Raw genomic sequence first — 21,663 nt, forward strand, 5'->3', positions numbered from 1 at the left:
TGTCTTGACTTCTGCATGAGAAGTGCTGAGATCTTGCAGAAAACTTTTGCTTCATGCTTAATGCTTCATCGGTTACATGTCATTTATTCAAAGTGTTTTGTCAGAGGAGGTTGGTTCTGGATTCATAAAAGAGACATTTCTATGAAAGAGCTGCAGATTATGAACAGTCAGAACTCAGTGTCTGGATCTTCTGCCTGTGTGGGAGGCAAAATGCAGGCTTTATATTTCTCACATGGTCTTACTCTGTGGGCGAATAACAGGTAAAGTTCCTGACTTCTTGTGTTCCCCCCTGCAGGGAAAAGGGCAGAGAAAGGTGAGGCAACGGGCTGATTCATGAAATCAAACGCATCAGAGCGAGGGGCCCCATGTCACAACCTGCAGGGGCCCCCCCAAATTCCTGAAAGCACCCCTGCCAACTTCTGAGAGAATTAAATAAGGAAAATTAATGAGTTTAACCAACATCCACCAAACAAATCCCCTCTTTTTTGTCTCTTTTCATGTCCTTTAAAAGATAAATCCTGAGGACAGGGTGAGTTTTCTGGACTGTTGTGAACTCACTTCTTGACCTCCTCTGCTGTAAGCTCATCTAGATGTTGATGATTCAACAAATGATGTTATTTTGCTGTTAAATGCTTTTAATGAGACCCAAATCTATGAGATGATTCAGTCCATCATGCAGCCGCGCCGTCAAGTCTGTTTCTACAGTGTTATTTTCTTTCTTATTTACACTGTAAAAAAAGACCCTGTTGTTTTTACGGTAAAAAAACAGCAGCTGTGGTTGCCAGAACTTAACCGTAATAAATACAGTAGAACTTTTTTTAATATTACGGTAGAAGGATATTAGCACTGTTGATTTTACATTAAATATTTCCATTTTATTTTAATTTTTACTGCATGAATAAAACGTTTTTCCATCAAAGGAAATGCTGTTTTGCCATATAATTGACAAGAAAATACTTTTTATTAATGCCACATGAATTAAAGATTTTACCATTAAATATTACGGTATATTTTATTAGAGATATGGTGTTTAGTTTTAATAGTGAGATAAAAAGGTAAATGCAAAAATTACAGTGATGACTTCTATATATATTACATTAAATACCTACATAGTACAGTGTATTTTAAAGTGGAGTATTATATTTTTCAAAAAACAAAAAATTGAAACTAAATTAACCCATTTATCATTTTTACGGTCTTTTACTGTCATGGTTTAGCAGTTTTTCACCGTAAAATCTACATACATTTTTTAACAGTGTAAAGCAGTTACTTGACTTTAACTGGGCAAAAAATAAAGAGAAAAAATTAAGAAAAAATAAATATCAGCTATGATATAGATACATTTTGTGTATTTTGTGCAAAAACAGGTGTTAAATTATAGTCATGTATGTACATGATGCCAATCACAGGTTTTTAGTTAAACACAGTTATTTCCACATTTTCTGTCATTTATCAGCTAACAACACAGGGTACAATTCATTATTATTTAAACCTTTTTCCAACACGCTTTTACTAAACACGTTTTTTATTCATTTTAAATTTTAAGCTTTTTCTTTGGAGCAAATTGATTGGTTGTAAAATCTCATGCAGACAGGAGGTAATTATTTTTGACGTACTGCAAAATATTGCAAAAGTGTTTCCACTTATCTTCACTTCTGACTGGCAGGTTGTTGTGATGTAGCAATATAAAGTTCATAGCTGCATATACGTCAAGCAGGTGAGAGGGACCAACAAACATTCATATTCATGAAGTTTTGGTTAAAAAAAGTAGATATTTATACTTACAATACCAACATTTAGTCTGGAGACTGGGTTGGGTAGAGCTTTTTACTTCATTAAGTCTGAAACACTGAATTTTAACATGAAACAAACAAGTCTCTAATTGTATTTCTGTGTGTTTGGCAGTGTTTGGCATAGAGCTATAGTGTGTTTAGAAGTGTCATAACAAAAAAATTGATTAATATAACATTTGAAATACACCACAATCTCCAATAGTTGCAGTTGTCTCGAAGTTACTATCTAGTTTGCAAAGATTTTTTAAAAAGGGCACAAGACACAAGATCGCTGGAATTCTGAACTGTTTAGTTGGTTTCTGGTTGCTTTGCTGGGGAAGTATTTTAGTTTCATGCTCTCACCACATAAGAGGATAATTTCTCTGAACAATTGTTCTCGATTCAAGGCTGGTCTGAACGGATTATCGACCGAAATGATCGTGTAGCGTGAGGGATTAACAAACATGATCTTAAAGTTACTAACTGGATCGAAGCCTCTTGCACTTTTTTTCTTGAAGGAAGCATTATTAGCATTAGAGCAGAAGGCCGAACTGACTGGGAAGCATCACCAGCTGGATGGTGCATACTTGTGTAGAACAGCACCAGTAAAGCGTTTGTCTTTTGTCCAGAGCCAGGTGGACAGCACTAAACAAGGACAAGAAACTGACTAGGAGGTCCTTTCTTTTTTTTTTTCTTTCTTTCTTTATGTTTTTTAGTGTAGAACATTTAGCAGTTTAGTCATCTGTCGGCCTTCTCAAGTGTGTACTTAAGATTAAAACATTGAAAATAATTTCTTTCTGTCATCATGTCTTTTTGAAAATCCTCCAGTGTGCACCAGGCTTCAGCTAAACTGTGAAGCTAGTTAGCCTTCCTTAGCATTAGCATTCCATAGTTGAACTGTGAACTGTGTGTGTGTGTGTGTGTGTGTGTGTGTGTTTCACTGGAATCTGCAGAGGAGACGAGTGAGGCCACCAGTCGACAGCACAGCTGGTTACAATCACAGCAGCTACACACACACACACACACCAACACACACACACACACACACACCAACACACGCACACAGACTCCCTGTCTCTCTGAGGAATCTCTGATTTGTTCTGTACCCCGATACCGTCCCTCTCTCAAACAAACACTCTGACATACACATTCTCTCATCTTTCAATCGCACGCTGTTATTTTTTTTCATCTGCCGCCATCAATATTTTTCTCTTAACTCCCCCCCATCTCTGCAAACACACACACACACACTCACACACACACACACACGTCTGGCCATTTATTTGTCAGCACCTCTACTCCTCTACCCCAGCAGGGGGTCTTTCAAATCTAAAGCTTTTCACATCTACCCAGGAACCTTTAGTGGCTCATATTTTATACATACAGCATATATTAAATATACAGTATCATGCATGACGTATGACTAATGGCAGGAAATTCCTTTTCTGGGTAATTTGTCTCAATTTACAGCACTGAGGCTGCGTTCAGACCAACTTTATCCCTGCTAGAAAACTGCAGCACTCATGTGAAGTTGCCTGCACTGTAACCAAAGAGGTGTCAGATCATCACACCCTGAGCCAGTCTGGAACTGTTAATGCGGTTTGTTTTTGGAAGCATTTAGTGGTTCAGGTTCACATGAGGTTCTTGTTGAGAGAGAGAGCTCAGATTAGCAGAGATAGTGGAACATTTGTGCAGCTCCGTGATTCCCACGGGACGTCAAGGACAAACCGCTCAGTCACGTTCTTCCTCTGGGATCAAAGACGGTGCCAACTCGGTCAGTTTCAGCAGGAGCAGAATCGGTCTCGTGACTCACTCAGCTTATTTGAATAAGTCGCCGTGTTTGCTGCCGACCCGCTGACAGACTGCAACAGCCAGCTGCTGCTCCACTTTCACAAACTCCCAACTCATAACTGAGAGGTGCAATGAATGCAGCAGAAGCCTGGAATGTAGAGATTACACTTGGTGAAACTGCAGCCTGTAAATGAGTAACCTGCTAATGGGCTCACTTGATTGTGTCAAAATAATCTTTTACGAAGTCGCTAGTGCTTGAACTGTGGATTTACACACAGATAACAATGATAAAGTGGTAAAATCCTGCTTGTCATGGCTCAACATTTGAAAAAAAACTCCAGATGATGCAGTGTTTTCTGCAGACAGTTATTAATTGACTAGATATTAACTTACCCTCTGAACCCCAAAAGCTGTTTCACTACTGTTGTACTCGGTTTTTTTATACATAAAATCTACAAGTCCTGCAGCTCTATGGAATCAGCACAATCATGGCTAGGAGTGGGAACAATTCCGACACGTATCTGTGCAGAAAAACACCATTATAATGACAGGAAAAAAATTAAAAAAATAGTTTATCCACATATTGTACATATTAAAGAATTGTCATGTTTCCAGCCTCTCCTGTCCTCTCCTTTCTGCTCTGTGTAAACAGAATTTCAGTGAATATTTGTCACATGACCATCCATCTCAGCAGAATCAATCATGTCTTCACAGTGTCTCTGAGGAGCAGAATTTAATATTTTGGTTTTAAATGACACATGTAGAATAATGTCATTCTGACAGAAATATCACTATTTTAAGCTTCATTTCAGGTGCTTTTTCTAACAGAGACTGTTGTAACCCAGTTCAAGGACTGTTGGAAAGTTAAAATTTTTACAATAATTGTTGGTCAAGTTTTCACCAGGCATTCAGAGGGTTAAAGTTCCTTCCCATATAAGATATGTCAGTAATTTCAGGAGTCATTCTATTAGATTTCCTGACACTTTTTTCCCACAGTAGATATCTGCTCTATCTGCACAAACACAAACAAAGACACGCACGCACAAACACACACACACACACACACACACACACACACATACACACACACACACACACTATACCTACAGACCACACACACATTCCTTTAGCCACACTGAAACACAAAGCCACTGTACTCTTTATTAGAAGCAGATCTTGTGCATGTGTGGAGGATACATTTACATTTGTGTCATCCAGCTCTGAGCTCTGATTACTGTCAGATGTGGAGGAACAACCTTCCAGCCAACGGAGCTTCACGCTTCGCCAACACTCTCCTGATGTCATTTCCTCTCGGCTATGTACACAAATACTTTGTGCTGACATCACTTCCTGTGAGGCCTGATTGAGACCACAAATGTCCCGTCGGTTTAATTTAGATCTTTCTTTTTTGTGAGAAGTATGTTTTAAATAACGTGTGAGAAATGACTGCGAGGAGACATGTATGGTTTGAAATGGTTTAGCACCATTTTTAGCATTTTTGGGTTTCTAATTATGGTCAGTTTTGGCAGTTAGAAGTTATTTACCCATCTGTTATTTGTTACTATCAGAAAAACAGATTAGTCTGGAATCTGGTGGACATATTGTTTTTGGCTCGGATGATGTTTTACAGCTCTGATCATCAGGCTGCGTTTATTACACTGGGCAGTGAGGATATTTAGTCCATGTGGTCAGATAATTCGGGCTTCTGAGACGCTCTCATGCATATGGACAGATTACTGAATTTATGACACACAGACATCAGTAGCTTTGCAGATATGGGAAGAATGATTTGATTTGAATAATCTATATTGAAAACAAAAAATCACAATGTCAAAGGGGTTACTTTTACTGACAAACATTCAGTCCATTATCATCTGCATGTCGTAGAGCTTTACAGTGAGTTTCAGCTCATCGTTGATCTGATTCTGCTTCACTCTAACAGCTCTCTTAATGTCGTTTCAGGCTGTAAAAACTGTAAAAAGCCACTGTAGCCACAACAGCAGAGACACATTTAGAGACAAGCTGGTGAACATAGTGGAGAATTTAGCAGCTAAAGAGAGGTATTCCCCCACAGGAGTTGGTGGAGACCAAAAACAGAGCCAAAAGAGAGTAAATATTGGACTTACACTCCTCAGGTGAAACTGCTGGGTGTCGAAATAAGAAATAAGTTAATTAAAACAACTTAAAAGATGATATATCAATGATGTGTTCATAACGGATTTCTGCTGCCCTCAAGTGACCAAAAACTTTCTTTTTGGAGTTTAGGCTTTTCCTATGCTTTCTGGTCACTGAAAATGGACCTTTTAGGGCTGTTTCCACTACCGTGTAATACCGGGACTATACCCGGAATGAGGCGGGGTCTCACTCACCGAAACGCCCCTAATTTGAATACGAGCAGTCCGGAGCCGGTATTTGTTGTTTTTCTCCCCTGAAAACAGCCTGGTTGCTGATTGGATAGATCACTAAGCGGGATGTGACGTAGTACTCTCTCAACAACACACGCCATTTGTAAAAGCTGGCGAAGAAGTGTTCCCAACTTAGCGACTTTGTTGCTAAATTTAGCGACTTTCAGACCCCCTTAGGGAATATTTTTCAAGAAAGCGGAGGCTCATTAGCAGCTCTTTAAGAAGAGGAAGAAGGAGTCTGCTCGTTAGCCGTTAGCAACAGTTAGCTACAGTTAGCTCTGTAGCAGTACAGTGTGTATGTGCTGCTGCTACAGGAGGTGATTCACAATCACTATGTTTATGATCAGCGGAGACTCAGTGCACAGTTAGCGACGGTGAAAACCATACGTCACCTCCAGAGTCTCTAAATCCCTCTGGGGGCTAACTTGTAGTGGAGACACGCAGAGTGAGAGGACTTTTGAGAGGGTGTGGCCCGAGACTTTCCTGGTGGACACTTTCCCTCCTAGTCAAAACACGGCTCTTGTAAAATAATGTTCAGAAAATTTTCAGGTTACAGTTTCAAGATGTGCAGAACAAAAACAGCGTTATTTGCTTGTGACTGCTTTTTTAAGGTAAATGGTGAATGGACTGCACTTTTATCGAAATCGTTTTACACTACAGACTGCACTCATTCACCCATTGGTGTTAGAGGCTACCAGGGCACACTGGAGCCACCTGCCACCATTGGGAATTCTTTCTCACACAATGAACGCAGCATCGGGAGCCATTTGGGGTTCAGTATCTTGCCCAAGGATACTTCGACATGTAGGTTGCCATGGTCAGGGGTCGAACCACCAATTTTCCTAACAGTGGATGGCCACTCTACCAACTCAGCCACAGCCGCCCCTAGGCTTCTATGTGGCCAACATCTTCTTCTTCTTTGCATGATCGGTCAACGTGGCTTTAGGTTAGGATTATATCACCACCTGTTGGTTTGACATACTTTTAACTGTGCTTCATTTGTGTTTTTGTATTTTCATTTGGACTGAGGTTTATTTAAAACAGTGTTTGTGTGGAGAAGATTAGTGCTTTTTTAGACACCACAAAAGGAAAAAAAAACTCTGTGTTCAGCTAACTCTGTCCTCCAGTCAGGAAATTCAACTGAATTGTACTGAACTGTATTTTTTCTTACAAAAATCAAAACTTATACTACCAGTTATAATATGTTGAGAGGGTTTCACGTCCCCAGGAAACCTGTCAGAAGTGTCACTGCGTCATTTGAAGAATGAGAGAATAAACTCATCTGAACAGATCCACTTTTGCAGATGTGGGGTTTCCTTCCATCAACAGGGATATTAAACATGAACTGTGGATCAGGACCGCTTTAATCGCCAAGTATAACAAATGTGCAGGAATGTGTGTCATTGACACGCTAACTCACTGACTCTCTCCTCTTTCTTACATTTCCTGCCGTCAGTCAGGCAGGTTGCACAGAGCTTTGGATCTGATCCTTCGCTGTTTTCTTTTCTCTTTTTTTTCTCCATCTGGTCTTCATTTCCCTCTCGGTGCATTTATCTGGCTTTGTCTCTGAGAGATCTTGTTTTTTGGACAGGTCCGACTGCCTGCCTGCCTGCCTCTGTTCTACAGTTACAGCAGCAGCTCTGACTGACGCCTCTCTGTAAACACACAGTCTCTTGAGCTTCAGTTACTGATCCCAGAGCGAGAGATGTCAATTTGACCAGTGACACACAGTGTTATCTGTTGAACTGAAGATAAAGTGATATTGTACTTATACATCTCACTCTCTGTAGAATGAATAATGAAGTAGCAAAACATCCATAAAAGCCTCTCAAACCACTCGTCCACCTGTCGGCACAGTTTATTCCAAAGCAAAGCTTCTGAGGTTTGAGGTGATAATGTAACGCAGAAGCAGTGTACTTCAGTCATATCTTAAAACTACATTTCAAATGAATCGGCATGAATATTGTGATTTCTATTGCCACCATTTTACTTTTTAGTAAATACTTACATGCACATGATTTCTTATTCTACCTAATTGTCCTCTCTCTCCTTTTTCCTCTTCTGATATTTTACTTTTTAGTTATATAGAAGTTAAATAAATGCCTCCTCAGGTCAGACAAGACTTGAAACAGCCTGGAACTGCCAAATTTTGTATTTTTATTTATTTATTTTTTATTTTATTTTGTTATTATTATTATTATTATTATTTTATTTTTTATTTTATTTTTTATTTTTTTTTGGGGGGGGGGGGGGGGTTGTACAATTTGTGGCATAAAAAGCTATTGGCAGTTGGCAGTGATGGAAAAAGTATTCATATCCTTAACTTGGGTAAAAGTACTAATACGACACTGTGAAACTACTCCAATACAAGTAAAAACCCGGCATTCAAAAGTATCAACATCAAAATGTACTGAGTACATAGTATCAAAAGTAAAAGTACTCGTTATGCGGAAGGGACCCAGGTTATTATGATTATTCCAAATATATTATTGTATTATTATTATTGATCTATTTATGTAAGCAGCATGTTCAATCTCGACCTGAAAAGTACTAAAGCTGTCAGATAAATGTAGTGGAGTAGAAGTATAAAGTTACTTAAAGTGGAAATACTCAAGTAAAGTACAAGTACCTCAGAATTACAGTACTTGAGTAAATGTAATTATTTACATTCCATCAGTATCGAGATCATGTAAATGGGTTGGTCCATTGTCATAAATACTGCAAGTTAATCAGGTTAAATACATCAAACAAACAAACGTGTGTATCGTGTTTCTTGCGTCACGTCTGTGGTATGGCTGATGACACTGCACACAGAGGGTGAAGGGCCACAGTTAATCATATCAGCCAATAGGACAGCTTCTGATGAGAGTCACAGCCAGTTAGCTCTCAGCCAGCCTTCAGGCTGCCCTGGAAACAGCAACAGGGGACCTAGTGGAGTCCAAATGGTTGTAATTCATCGAGTTAAGGAGAGGCATGACTTTACACAAAGCATTTTTTTTTCATCTTTGTTTGTGAACTTTACCTCCTGCAGAATGCTGCTGAAGGAACTGTAACTTTTCTGATCATATTTTTATTGAGAAGAAGGTTCAGAGCAGCAGGTCAGACCAGAGACGTGTACAGACAGATTGAGAGGCTGTTGTAGCAGTTTGGTAGCCTGGGTATACCCATACTGCCTTGTGCGCTCGATTTCATTTCGAACCTGCATGCAGTCTGGAAACTATTGCCGTTTCGTAGCCCTGTTTTAGGGATCCAATCACAGAGCGTACTATTGGACAGACGGAAGCTTGTAGTTTTGTAGTTTTCTTACGGATCCAACATGGCTGCAGCAGACGCGAAGCTCTCTTTAGCTGTAGACGGCGTTAATAATTTATATTTCCAAGTTTTACCAACTTAAATCACTGTTTCAGGCCAAAAAATACAAGTTTGCTTTTTTGCAGTGTGTAAATTATTTGATCGTACATCTACATCTGCAGCATTACGCCTCACAGCTGTCACCAGGTGTGAAAGTTCGAGTCGCAGGGTGTTTCTCTGTCCACTTTCCTTAGAAAATATAAACAAGAAGTCAAGTAAAAATCCCAAACATGACACGATACTACATCAGCGTTTGCAGAGACGTTTACACCACGAGCTGCTGAGTTCAGTCACACTGTAAACTGTTTACACCGCCGGTGGAAGAGATGGACATTTCTGCCTTATTACCCTTAAAGTGAGTGGTTCACCTGAGCAGCGAGCTGTGTTTACACTGTGAGAGATAACACACACAGGAGATTTATGATCCACTGTGCATCATTATAACAACACCTCCTCCCTCTTCTCTTCTCTCCTCTGTGGTTCATTTGCACAGGGTCGTCCCTAGCCACTATTTGTCATGTAAATACCGTCACCTCAACTGCCATTCAAATGTATTTGCATCCCGGCTGAATGTAGGTCAGTGAGTCGTTGCAGTGGTCGCAGTGGGTTGTTTGAATGTGGAGGGGAGTTTAGAGTGAGGGGTTTAATGAGGACAGGTGATAGAGAGGTTTGTAGGTATGAGGGGCCGTAGACATCTTCGCTGAGAAACTTTTTCTATTTTTACCTCATCTTACCTTTTAAAGTCACTGCAAAGTAGGCTTTAAGGAGCACTCTGCAAGTGTAATTTGATCTGTTTCTTGTTTAAACAGGATGTTTAACCAGGATGTATCACAGGGAGGGAGCGTTCAAAACATGTCGGCTGATGAGATATCAGTTAGAAAGAGGACAGCAGTTTGATCTGATGGGCCTTAATGCTTTTAATGGCTTTTTTCTTGCTCTGTCTGTAACATGTTTAAAGAATGCCAATAATCTGCACTGTGTCTTAACCCTCTGGAGTCCATCTATTTATTGAAAATACACACATTTTATTTACAGTAATAGCTTTATTTATATATGATATGTAGACAAGCTGGGAAAGCCAGTTGAAAGTGCAATCATAGGAGCTTTCACAGTGTGACATTTATGTTTCTAGACCATTTTTAAATGTGAATTTTCTTTCTACAAGGAAAACTATTACTATTTTTTAATTTACATGCAAATAGACTGTTTTGTAGTTTTATTATTTATTATTATTTCTGCTGTTTTTGTGTGTATAAATGGTAAAAAAAAATAATAATAATAATTAAAAAGGTATATTTCCATAGAAACCTGTGTCTTTTGTTTGTATTTTGGGTTCCTGGCAGCTTTATACTTTGTTTATCAAAATAAAATGAAAAATCAGACTGATAGCCAAGTTTGTGTTGAGAAAAAGGAGCCACGCATGTGATGTAAGGACAGACTGAAAGATGCTAAACAGAGACAGAAGCGAATGCATAGGAAGTTGACAAATTTTAACCAAAATCTCCTGTTTGTGAGGTGTTTATTAAAGATTTATATCTTCATTAGGGAACCAATGGGCTGAGAGCCACAGACAGAGTAAAGAAGTGAGACAGAATTCACAGATGGACTGATTTCTTGTTGTCTGGATTTGTTTATGATGAGAAACATATAGAATAATGCCAAAATTCTCCTTAAAAATTCATGCAACAGAACTCAGGTTAGAGTTGATAAAAGTGTGATCTCAAGGCTTCAAAGGGCTTCAAAGTTTGTTCAGATTTAAACCTGAACCAATTTCACAATTTCATATCAGAAGCAGCAGACTTATTCATCCTTTCAAAATCTTTCCTTTCTTACCTTTCACAATTAAAGCCATATGTACTCAGTGCTTAAAAAGGAACTGAAAGAAAGATAGAAAATGATGAATCAATCCTTTTTTTCCAGATTAAGTGAGTTTATATGACCCTTTTATTAAGTGTTGCAACTGCTGCAAAGCAGCATTGCTGCTGGTATGATTCATTTTGATGTAAAATTTTTCTCAAGTGTTTTGCATATTTTGGTGTGTTAACGCCTTAATACTGTTATTATTGTCAGTATTGTCACTCCAGCCGACCACCACTGATACTTCTACTAACAGGACAGCTTATTGGATGACTGTATGTCAGATTTGATGATAATTGAAAACATTTTTACATGGTTTTAATGACTCAAGTACATCTGTAGCTGTAACTAGATGCTTGATGTTTTCTTGTCTTCATAATGTTCAAAGCTGTATGAACTTATTCTCTGGAAAATATACAATCGGAAACAACAGAAGCTTATTTCTTCATCTCTGAAGTTCCTCCAAAGTTTTTCCTTTCTGCTGACGAAACTGCTCAGCTCAAACGTGATTTTAATGCTGCTTTTCTTTCCATTCCCTATACATCAGCATGCCTATTAACTTAATTGTCCTTATTATGGCTGTAATTTGAGGTCTCCACTTCAGAACATGGTTCCATCTCAGGCATGGCAGACTGCGTTAGAGAGAGTAGTTTTGGGGTTTTCTTGTTCTTGCTATTCATCCAAACTAAACAGTGTTTTTTTCTCATTGACCTCTATAATGAGGAAAAGGAGTCTTCCGTTTTTAATTAATCTCCTTGTCTCAGCAGGAGTCTGACACTTTGAAGCTCCACTAAAATAAACCTGAGCAGCACTTTTACTAACCGCATCACAGGTAATAAAAGAATAATAAACAGCTGCTGTGGAGATGCAAAGAAAATATCCACTTCAGCGTAACAAGCAGAATAAACAGGAAAGGGAAAAGGTGTGAAATATAAACCCCAGCCAAACTAAAACAAGATGAGGTGTGTGATTGTACAGTGACTGACAGACGACTGACAGCTCTGTTTGCTTTCACATGTCGTTTGGTGTTTTTGTGGTCAGTGAGGCTCGGTGCAGATCAACAGGATAAGAGAGAGATTCGGAGAAGGAGATGCTCTGCAGAAGCAAAATGTCCTTTCTCCTCTACTTTTCCCTTCTAAGTGCATTTCATCATCTCCTCCAGGCAGACGCTCACATCCTGATGTGTTTTTATGGGAACACTGCACGCTGCTGTGATTAGATTTTTACATGTCGGTCCAAGTTGCACGGACAAAATGTTCTCATCTGCAGACAACTGTGATCAAAAAATGACATTTACCCCATAAGAACCCATGGTGACACCCATGTAACAAACACTTTAAATCTTCTAGAATCTCCCATATTCAGCTTTATGCTTCACCTTAACTCATTAAATCCCTAAGCGACGTATACTCAACACCCTGGTGTGGTGGTCATGTGACTTTGACAAGAAGAGACTTCTCCAAAATGTGGCTGTGACTGGAAACAGAAATGTGAAAAAGTAGCTATTTTCAAAAAGTTTTTTTTTTTGTTAGGAGGCTAAATTTAAACCCATTTAACAATTCTACTAATTCTAATTTTGATATATGTTATGGAGATGCAAACAAAAAGGCACGTTTATTTGTTTTTATTTATTATTGATTTATTATTATTATTATTATTATTATTATGCTACTTAAAAACAAATCTGAAAAATAATTTGTTGTTAAACAGCACTATTAATGTCACAATTTTGATAAATGTTGTGGAGATGCAAAGAAAAGGCAAATTTCTGTTTCTGTAAGCAGAAAATGTGTCTAGTTTTTTATATTTTAAAATAAGAAATATTATAAACATATATATTATAAACATAAATACCATAAACGCCCAATGTAACGTTTATGTCACATCACAGATCTTTGACATTTAGGGATAGTGTTTTTGAAAAACATCATAAATGTCTTCTATGTGGTCCACTTGGTCTGTGGTATATCCCCCATAACTTTCCTTTAAGGATAACTGGGTCTGGGTTCTTATGGGTTAAAGTAATTAAAGATAAAGACTTATGAGTGTGAAGTGTAGTATTACTGTACCTGTTCAGATAAAGATTAAAGCTGTAATTTGTGGTGGTTTGTGTTCAGTTGTTCTTGGAGAAAGTGCTCAGTCACTTACAGGAAGAGCACCATGGACTTTGAAGTCCTTTTGATCTACACATAGCTGACAGTGAAACTAAAGCTAGTCAGACATCAGAAAATGTCCAGACGATATGTGTTTCTGTGTTAGACCATCAGTAGATCAACCCTTTTTAAGCAGCAGCAGGACTAAGGATTTGCTACAGGTTTGTTACCTTATTTTGTATGGCAACCAGCTCAATGTGAATACAATTTTAACTGTAAAACAATTTAAAGATCTCAGTGTCTCTTTGCTGGCTCATATGTTCTTGTTATCTTGCAACGAGAGCACATATAACACAAACATTTTTCTTGTTGCGCTCAGGTCAAATGTGAGCCGTCTGTAAATACGCTATGTAAATAAATTTGACTTTGACTTTGGTTGGATGGGTCAGGCATCCACTCAGGAATCGGCAGTTTGTGTCCCATGTGTGAAAAAAGTGATTTACACTGTAAAAAATGTCTGTAGATTTTACGGTGAAAAACTACTAAACCATGACAGTAAAATACTGTAAAATGATAAATGGGTTAATTCAGTTTCAGTAAGAACAAAACACCGTAAATGTATATATCAGACAAAACACAATTTTATTTACAGGTTTTAAAAAAAATTACATTACTATACTGTAAAATACACTGGCACCGTGTTTGTAGCAAAAATATACTGCAATATATACACAAGCCATCATTTTTGCATTTATTTTTTGTAAAAAATACTTTTTCTTACTGTTAAATGTACTAAACACCATATCTCTAACAAAAATACTGTAATATTTGATGGTAAAATCTTTAATTCATGCAGCATTTATAAAGTATTTTCTTGTTAATCATTTGTCAGAACAGCATTTCTTTTGATAGAAAAACTTTATTTTTTAACGGTAAAATATGGAATAAAATGGCAATCTTAAACGTGAAATCAACAGTGCTAATATCATTTTACCGTAATATTACAAAAAGTTGCACCGTATTTATTACGGTAAAGTTCTGGCAACCACAGCTGCCAGTTTTTTTTACTGTAAAAACAACAGTTGTTGTTTTTTACAGTGTACTATGTAACAAACATACTTATTTAATCTTGAACTATGATCTTTTTTACTTTACTTAACCAAGTAGTGTAAATCTGAGACCAGTATTGTCATAGTTTGACACAAAGGACAGAGTCCTGACTGAACATGACAAGTTAGGAATGAGAAGGAGAATAATTCTGGATTTTACCTTCAACGTACACTGTAAAAAAAGATAAACAATAGCTACTCAATAAAATTGAGGCAACAGATTGCATGCAATATTATTAATTAAATCTAACTACATTACAAGTTGAGTAAATAACAACTTAACAGGAAGTGCCTGTCAATTAAAAACCGACTAATTATATTGTGTTGGATTCATTCAAAATTCTCTTGATTTAGAATAACATACACATAAAGATTATATTTAATGTGAAAATAAGTAGATTCCATCTCAAACATTTTTATATTAAAGTTACTTAAACAACTGACTCAAAATCAAGGACACATTTATATTTAAATTTTTTATATTTATCAAATATATTAAGTAAAATTAAATGACAACAGAATAATTTATTTCAGTGTAGCCAATGTTGTTGTTTTTCTTGTGTCGATCCAAATGTGTTCCTTTCACAGACCAGTATTATGACTGTGCCCACTTCAGTTTGCACAACATTTCAGGGTTTGTACACAAACAAACGGGGAAAACCAAAATTGGATATGTTCATTTTTAACATTTCCAAACTGTGGGTCAGCTTTGCTCCTCCTGTGATTTTTGGTTTGAAAGGAAAAGCCAATTAGAGATTAGTTTTCTTGGACTGTGAGCATGTCTGAGAGATGGAAAACTTCTCTCAGCCTGTTTACCACACCTCTAAACACTTACCGGTTCTGACAGCATCGCTGTTTTTGTGCAGAAGTGGATGTTAGAAACATCAGCTTATTGCTTCTCTAACCTTTCAAACTGCTCAGAGCTGAACCATTGACAATGACAGTGAGCTTTTCTGACAGCGTCACCTTCTTTCTGCTCGACCTGAGTGAGTCTGAGAGGCCTGATGATGCTGCTCTAACCTTTACCACCCTTTCTCAGCGAGGCCAGTCGTTTGTTTTCTGTACATGTTGAAGTGCTGCCTTTTTTTTTCCAAGCCGGCCTATTTATCCATTAGTCACCACCACAGCGCTGAGGCTGCTGCCAACACATATTCTGGCTCCACAAGCTCCTATTTCAGCAGTTTGGTTTGTTTTGCTTTGAACTTTGAAATATGACGCTGGTTTGGAAAATGTGCAGTTTGAGGGGAGGTGGTGACAAGAAAAGCAAAAGGTCAGAGGAGATTTTGTCACGTGTTCGGCTGCCCGTCCGCCTTCCGTGAAGCTTAATAAGGTTTTTATGACTCTGAGCTTTTGTCTGAGAAATTGGATTATGTGTAGCCTTCGGCCTGTGCTTCCACCTGAGCACCGACAGGCAGCAGAGATGTTTGGCTCTGATTAAATGATAAAAACAACACACATGTTCAGAGATGACTTATTATTATACTCACTTTTATCGATTGGCCTTTTCTTAATTTCCTTTTATTATCGTTGCATGATTACCTTGTTGTGAATGGTGATTTGTTTATTATTTTAGCAAAAAACAATGAATTGTGCCTCATTATGGCTATATTGTTCATTCATATAAAAGTGAAATATATATTTAGTTTAATAAAGAATGTCCCTATAATCTTCACAGACATAGCTTAGACTGGCTTCATGAGAATCACCCACATGTGCTGCTACGGTCATATTTCTAACACGTTGCTTCATCTCTCCTCATCCTCAGACGTACATCGGCTCCATCCTGGCGGCGGTGAACCCGTACCAGCCGATCGCCGGCCTGTATGACCGGCCCGCCGTGGAGCTGTACAGCCGCCACCACCTCGGTGAAATCTCCCCACATATCTTTGCCATCGCCAATGAGTGCTACCGCTCTCTGTGGAAGAGGCTGCGGAACCAGTGTGTCCTCATCAGGTGGGTGATCTTTACCGGATCCTCTTGTTTTAAGTGGCGTTGTGGTTGATTTTGGCTACTAGGAAGCAGAAACGCTCCTTAATAAGCTGACAGATGCAGAAATCTAATTAAATGTTGGCAGGGAAGCAAAACATTTTCTTCATTTTTCTTGTCAGAGGTCTCATTGAGTCGTCTAATTCAGCTATTCTCAACCCCCAATTGGGGTCGCGAGATGATTTCTGGGGGTCGCCAAATCATTTTTGGAAGTCGTGTCAATGTGTTTTAGTCTTTTTGGTCATTTAATGTCTTTTTATGGTCATTTTGTGGTTTTTTAGTAATTTTGTGTCTTTTTTTCTGGTCATTTTGTGTCTTTTTTAGATCATTTTGTGATCAATTTGTGTCTTTTTTGGTCATTTTGTTTCTTTTTTGGTCATTTTGTGGTCAATTTGTGTCTTTTTTGGTCATTTTGTTTCCTTTTTTGGTCATTTTGTGTCTTCTTTGGTAATTTTTTTGTCATTTTGTGGTCAATTTGATTCTTTTTTGGGTAATTTTGTGTCTTTTCAGACAAATCCCAAAGTATCAAGTTCTTACTTTCCCAACACTTTTCCTCCTCTGTCGCTCTCCCTGAGGTTTCTTCTTCTTTTTCCCCTGCTAAAAGGGTTTTTTAAAGGAGTTTTTCCCTGGCCGATGTGAGGGTCAAAGGACAGAGGGTGTCGTACCATGTACAGTCTGTGAAGCCCTTTGAGGCAAATCTGTGATTTGTGATTTTGGGCTATATAAATAAAATTGATTGATTGATTACTTTCCAAGGAGTCTCTGGCTTGAAGCTGACTGTTACACACTCAGGAGGTCAGAATGGACCTTTAAACTTATAGCAAAGGACTTAGATTAAAAGTAACAATAAAATATAAAAACATATATAAATGCACAGACAGAGAGATGATTTAGTTGTTGTCTGTTTCATTATTTGTCCAAAATTTGTCGTATCAACTGAGTTTGTATGATCTGAACTGTGAGATTGTGTTCAGTGAGCAGGGGTCACTGACAACATGCATGTTAAATTGGGTGTCACGACTCAAAAAGGTTGAGAACTACTGGTCTAATTGGCCGTTTGAATAAACTGCTGTGGTCTTAAGCTCGTTTAATTGCTCTCCCCTCATTGTGACAAACACTTTGATCAAGTTTCAAGTCCCCCGGGCAGTTTGGCTGCAGCTCTGAGGATCTGAGTGACACACACACACACACACACACACACACACTGTCACTATCTCCATCCTCTGTCCGCTGCTTTCCTTCCTCACATCCTTCCTCTTTGATTTCAGCTGGACGACTTTCACATCCTCCGTCCGTCGCTCCATTGTTCCATCAGACAGACGGAGACGTTCTCTTCCCTCAGGCTTCAGAAAACTCAGTTATTTTTACATTTTCAGTAATGATAATATTTGGGCCCCCGATATAGCAGACCAGCGGATACAGGAGACATCAGAGTGTTTGACTCTGTGGGAAACTGTTGTGTTTGTGGTCATCGAGGTATCCTGAAAGCGTCCTGTGGGGACGTGGGAAGTCAAAATAGCCACAGAATTATATAACAACAAAGGAAATCATTCAGTGTAATTGTAATTTAACATGAATCAGTCATTACTGTCTCATCTCTACAGCTTTAGATCCCAAATATTAGCCCAAAAAGAACATATTAAAGCATAATAGAGTCTGAAGAAAACTGAACTCACAAACATGAGGTATTTTCTCATCTCTGATGAATAATAGTCAGATAAAGTGTCAGTCAAGACATTAAAGAACCTGTAAAATGAAGAACAAAAAGTTAAGTGGAGGTGACGAGCCATGTCTAGCTGTGTTGCAGTTTTCTGACAATTAGCTGGCATTAGTTTACGGCCCTGTTTGGCCCAGTTTTTATTGGCACTGTGGGTAATGAGACGCACATGTCCCTGTTTAAACGTGAGCTGGTTTGAGTTTGCGAAGAAAGCAGAAAGTGAAGGGTGGCTTTGCTTTCATTGTTAATGACATTCTCATTCTCATTATGAGGAGTCTTAGTTTACTTCCATTACTGCTGCCAGAAGCTTCAGCTGAAAGAAGAAAAACTTGGTCACTGCCTGCACTCAGCAGTTAAATGACGTACAAACACAATCACTTTAACCCTCTGAAATGTATGTTTTCTTCAAAAGGTCACTAAAATGCACAGTTATCAACAGGCATTATTATGGGATTAGAACAATGACATAAATCGCGCACTCGTAATGAGACCAAATCAAACATCCGCGCGCACATATTGTTTTTTCGAGCGCTTTCAAATCACTCGCGAACTATTTTGTATCCTGCATCTCTGCTCCCTAGAGCAATATTGCAGCCTGCGAGGAGGAAAACACGCTTTGCATGCACGCGGGTCCGCTCTCCTCTGCTCGCTTGCGACACTTTGATCTGCCCCGTTTGTCCTAGTGGAGCTGCCTTACCTTGCTGTCTAATCAGCAAAGTCGCTCAACCAATCATATTCGGTACAATGGTGATTGGCATGCCCGCCCAGGCCCGCCCCCTTACTGACAAAAACCGCCCACTAAAAATACACACTCGAGCGGGCAGATCAAAGTGTCGCAAGCATAGTCGCAAGCGAGCAGAGGAGAGCGGACCCGCGTGCGTGCAAAGCGTGTTTTCCTCCTCGCAGGCTGCAATATTGCTCTAGGGAGCAGAGATGCAGGATACAAAATAGCTCGGGAGTGATTTGAAAGCGCTCGAAAAAACAATATGTGCGTGTGGATGTTTGATTTGCGCACGCGCGGGTCTCATTACGAGTGCCAATTATCAATTAAATTTGATCTTTCCAACAGTTCTTGAACAGATCACAGGATAGTTTTCCATTATAAAAAGTGACCAAAACAAAGCTATTTTAAGCTTTATTTTGATCAGTTGATATTTCTGCCAGAATCACTGTATTCTACATGTCTCAATTAAAACGTGTCCAACAATAAAGCGTTGGCACTAATGAGATCCTGTAAAAAACATTAAATTCTGCTCTTCAGAGACACTGTGAAGTCATGATTGATTCTGCTGAGAGGAACAGTCATGTGACAAATATTCACTGAAAATCTGTTTACACAGAGCAGAGAGGAGAGGACAGGAGAGGCTGGAAACATGACAATACTTTAATATGTACAATATGTGGAGAAAACTGTTTGTTTGTTTTTTTACAACATTCTTACTTACACGTGGGCACTTGGAAAAGTGTTTATATATAAATTCAATTTTATTCCAATTTTTAAAAAATATTTTATCTGAGAAATTGAACTTTTTCTTTTTTTTATGATTTCTGTCATTCTAACTGTGTTATTCTGCACAAAGACATGTTGAGTTGTCTCCACTTCTAGCTATGATTGTGCTGATTCCATAGAGCTGCAGGACTTATAGATTTAAATAGACTTTATGTATTGCAATAAAATACAAGGACACAGAGAGGAAAATGAAAACACCCTGAAATGGCTTGTTGGGGTTCAGAGGGATAAAGACAGTTGTGTGTGTCGCTGCTGGAATGTGTAAAAGCAGCTCTGTGTGTGTTTCTCACCTCACATGTTGCCTCAGTGGTCCTCTGGTCTGAGTCCGTCCTTCTGTTCAGGACACAGAAACCCTTTTGTCTGACAGGATGTTGGTCGGTGGGAAGAATATGCAGCGAGGCGTAAACACAAACATGTCATATTGTCGTTGGAGAAGTTCCTGAGCTGCACAAAGCTGCCATTCAGCTTCCAGAGACGTTTCTCTGCTTTGTGTTTGTCCTCATCCTGCTGATCCCTGCTTCTCCTCCCGCTGAGATGTCATCTCGTCTCATCTCATCTCTTCTCAGTTTTGCAAAAAGATTATTTTTTGCATTTCCTTCCTGTGTATTTTTCAAACGATGGCACAGACTTTTACGACTTCCACTGAGGTTCTGGAGTTTATGAAAACACTTAATTCACCACAGAATCTGTAGCTTCAGGAAAAAAGAAAATCACCATGTTGTGTTGCGTAGTTTTTCCATGATAGCACATGAAGCCTGCAGGCAGGAGAGGACAAACCACAGACCACAGTGGTGACCTTTAAGAGTCGTCTCAGCTAAAACAGCCTGATGCTTTACTGTGTGTTAGAATAGAGAAAATAACACACTGAGCCTCCCAACACACACACTGCACTGCTTTGTTGCATCTTTAAGTATACTTTGAGGTTGATGTCAAACAGGATCGTGCACAAGTAAGAAAATAAATGTTATTATAGTAAAATTTCCCCAGAGTGAACAGTAATTGCAAAACTTTTTCATTTTACAAAAAAAAAAACATTTAATACAAAAGACATAATTACAAAACATTTCGTAAGTAATACATTTGTATTTTTGCACATAAATTACCATACATTGTTGCAATTTCTTCTGGGGAGTTTTTATATAGTTCTTATATCATACTTTATACACGGTTGCCCATAAAGTTGGAATAATTGTGTTTTCAGAAACAATCCTCTGTAAATTGTGGTTTCATTTTATTTGAAAGAGATTGATTAGTAAACTTTTGAGAATCTATACATTCACATTGTCACAACCATTTCATGGAAAGAGTTAAAAAAACAAATATTCAAACTTTATGGGTGATTGTGTATATACATTCATATATGTATTTATTTATTTATTTATAAATGTATATTCAACATTGTTTTTGCAAGATTCAGGCATAAATAATCAATTGATAAATATGTTAATTAAAAAAGGTTTGTGAGCTGCTTCATATACAATGTTTTTGTTCATTGTTTTATCATGTATGCCTGCTTATTTTAGTGCCCTCCTCTTCTTTGACTCTTCTTGACCTCAGACAGTGCGAGTGTCATTTTTAAACCTTGCTTTTATTTTTACTACCTCAGTTGTTAATCAGCTGTTAATTGTCGCCCCCGAGCAAGGCACTGAACCCCCAGCTGCTCCGCTGCAGCTGCAGCCGAGTGAATGTGAAGCAGATGATGAGTTTGATACTTTAAACAGAAGGAGATCCAGTGTCAGACAGAAAATCAGTGAATTGAACTTGAATTTGGCTGCACACCTGAAACTTACTGACCACCTGTAAACATGTGACGGCACAAACTTTGCTCTAGCTTAATATTTTAGATTCAGTGTTTGATGTGTGAGTGTCAGTGTTAACCTCTGTAGTAAAAGGCCAGGCTGCAGCTGGCTCTGCTCAGTGCTGTGGCTGATGGATGTGTGAGGTGTGAATGATTGCAGGGCGGAGCAGCTTTCTGTCCTGAGGGCTGCTGCCTGGCTGTGTAGGCTGAGTGCTGACTGCACTGCAAAAAAGGTGTGTCTAAAAGCAATATAAAACCACATTGTAAAAAAAGA

At 38.5% G+C, this 21,663-nt stretch overlaps 1 protein-coding gene across 1 annotated transcript in view; it reads left to right on the forward strand.

Moving 5' to 3' along the window:
• The window catches only part of myo10 (myosin X), a 174,510-nt gene that overhangs the window by 74,011 nt on the left and 78,836 nt on the right, over positions 1–21,663 (forward strand). The window contains exon 4 of the mRNA XM_059343807.1: positions 16,144–16,331. Within this exon, the coding sequence (XP_059199790.1) occupies positions 16,144–16,331 (188 nt within the window). The remainder of the gene's footprint in view (positions 1–16,143; positions 16,332–21,663) is intronic.

The sequence above is a fragment of the Centropristis striata genome, chromosome 11 (assembly GCF_030273125.1).
Source record: "Centropristis striata isolate RG_2023a ecotype Rhode Island chromosome 11, C.striata_1.0, whole genome shotgun sequence".
Classification (NCBI taxonomy): Eukaryota; Metazoa; Chordata; class Actinopteri; order Perciformes; family Serranidae; genus Centropristis; species Centropristis striata.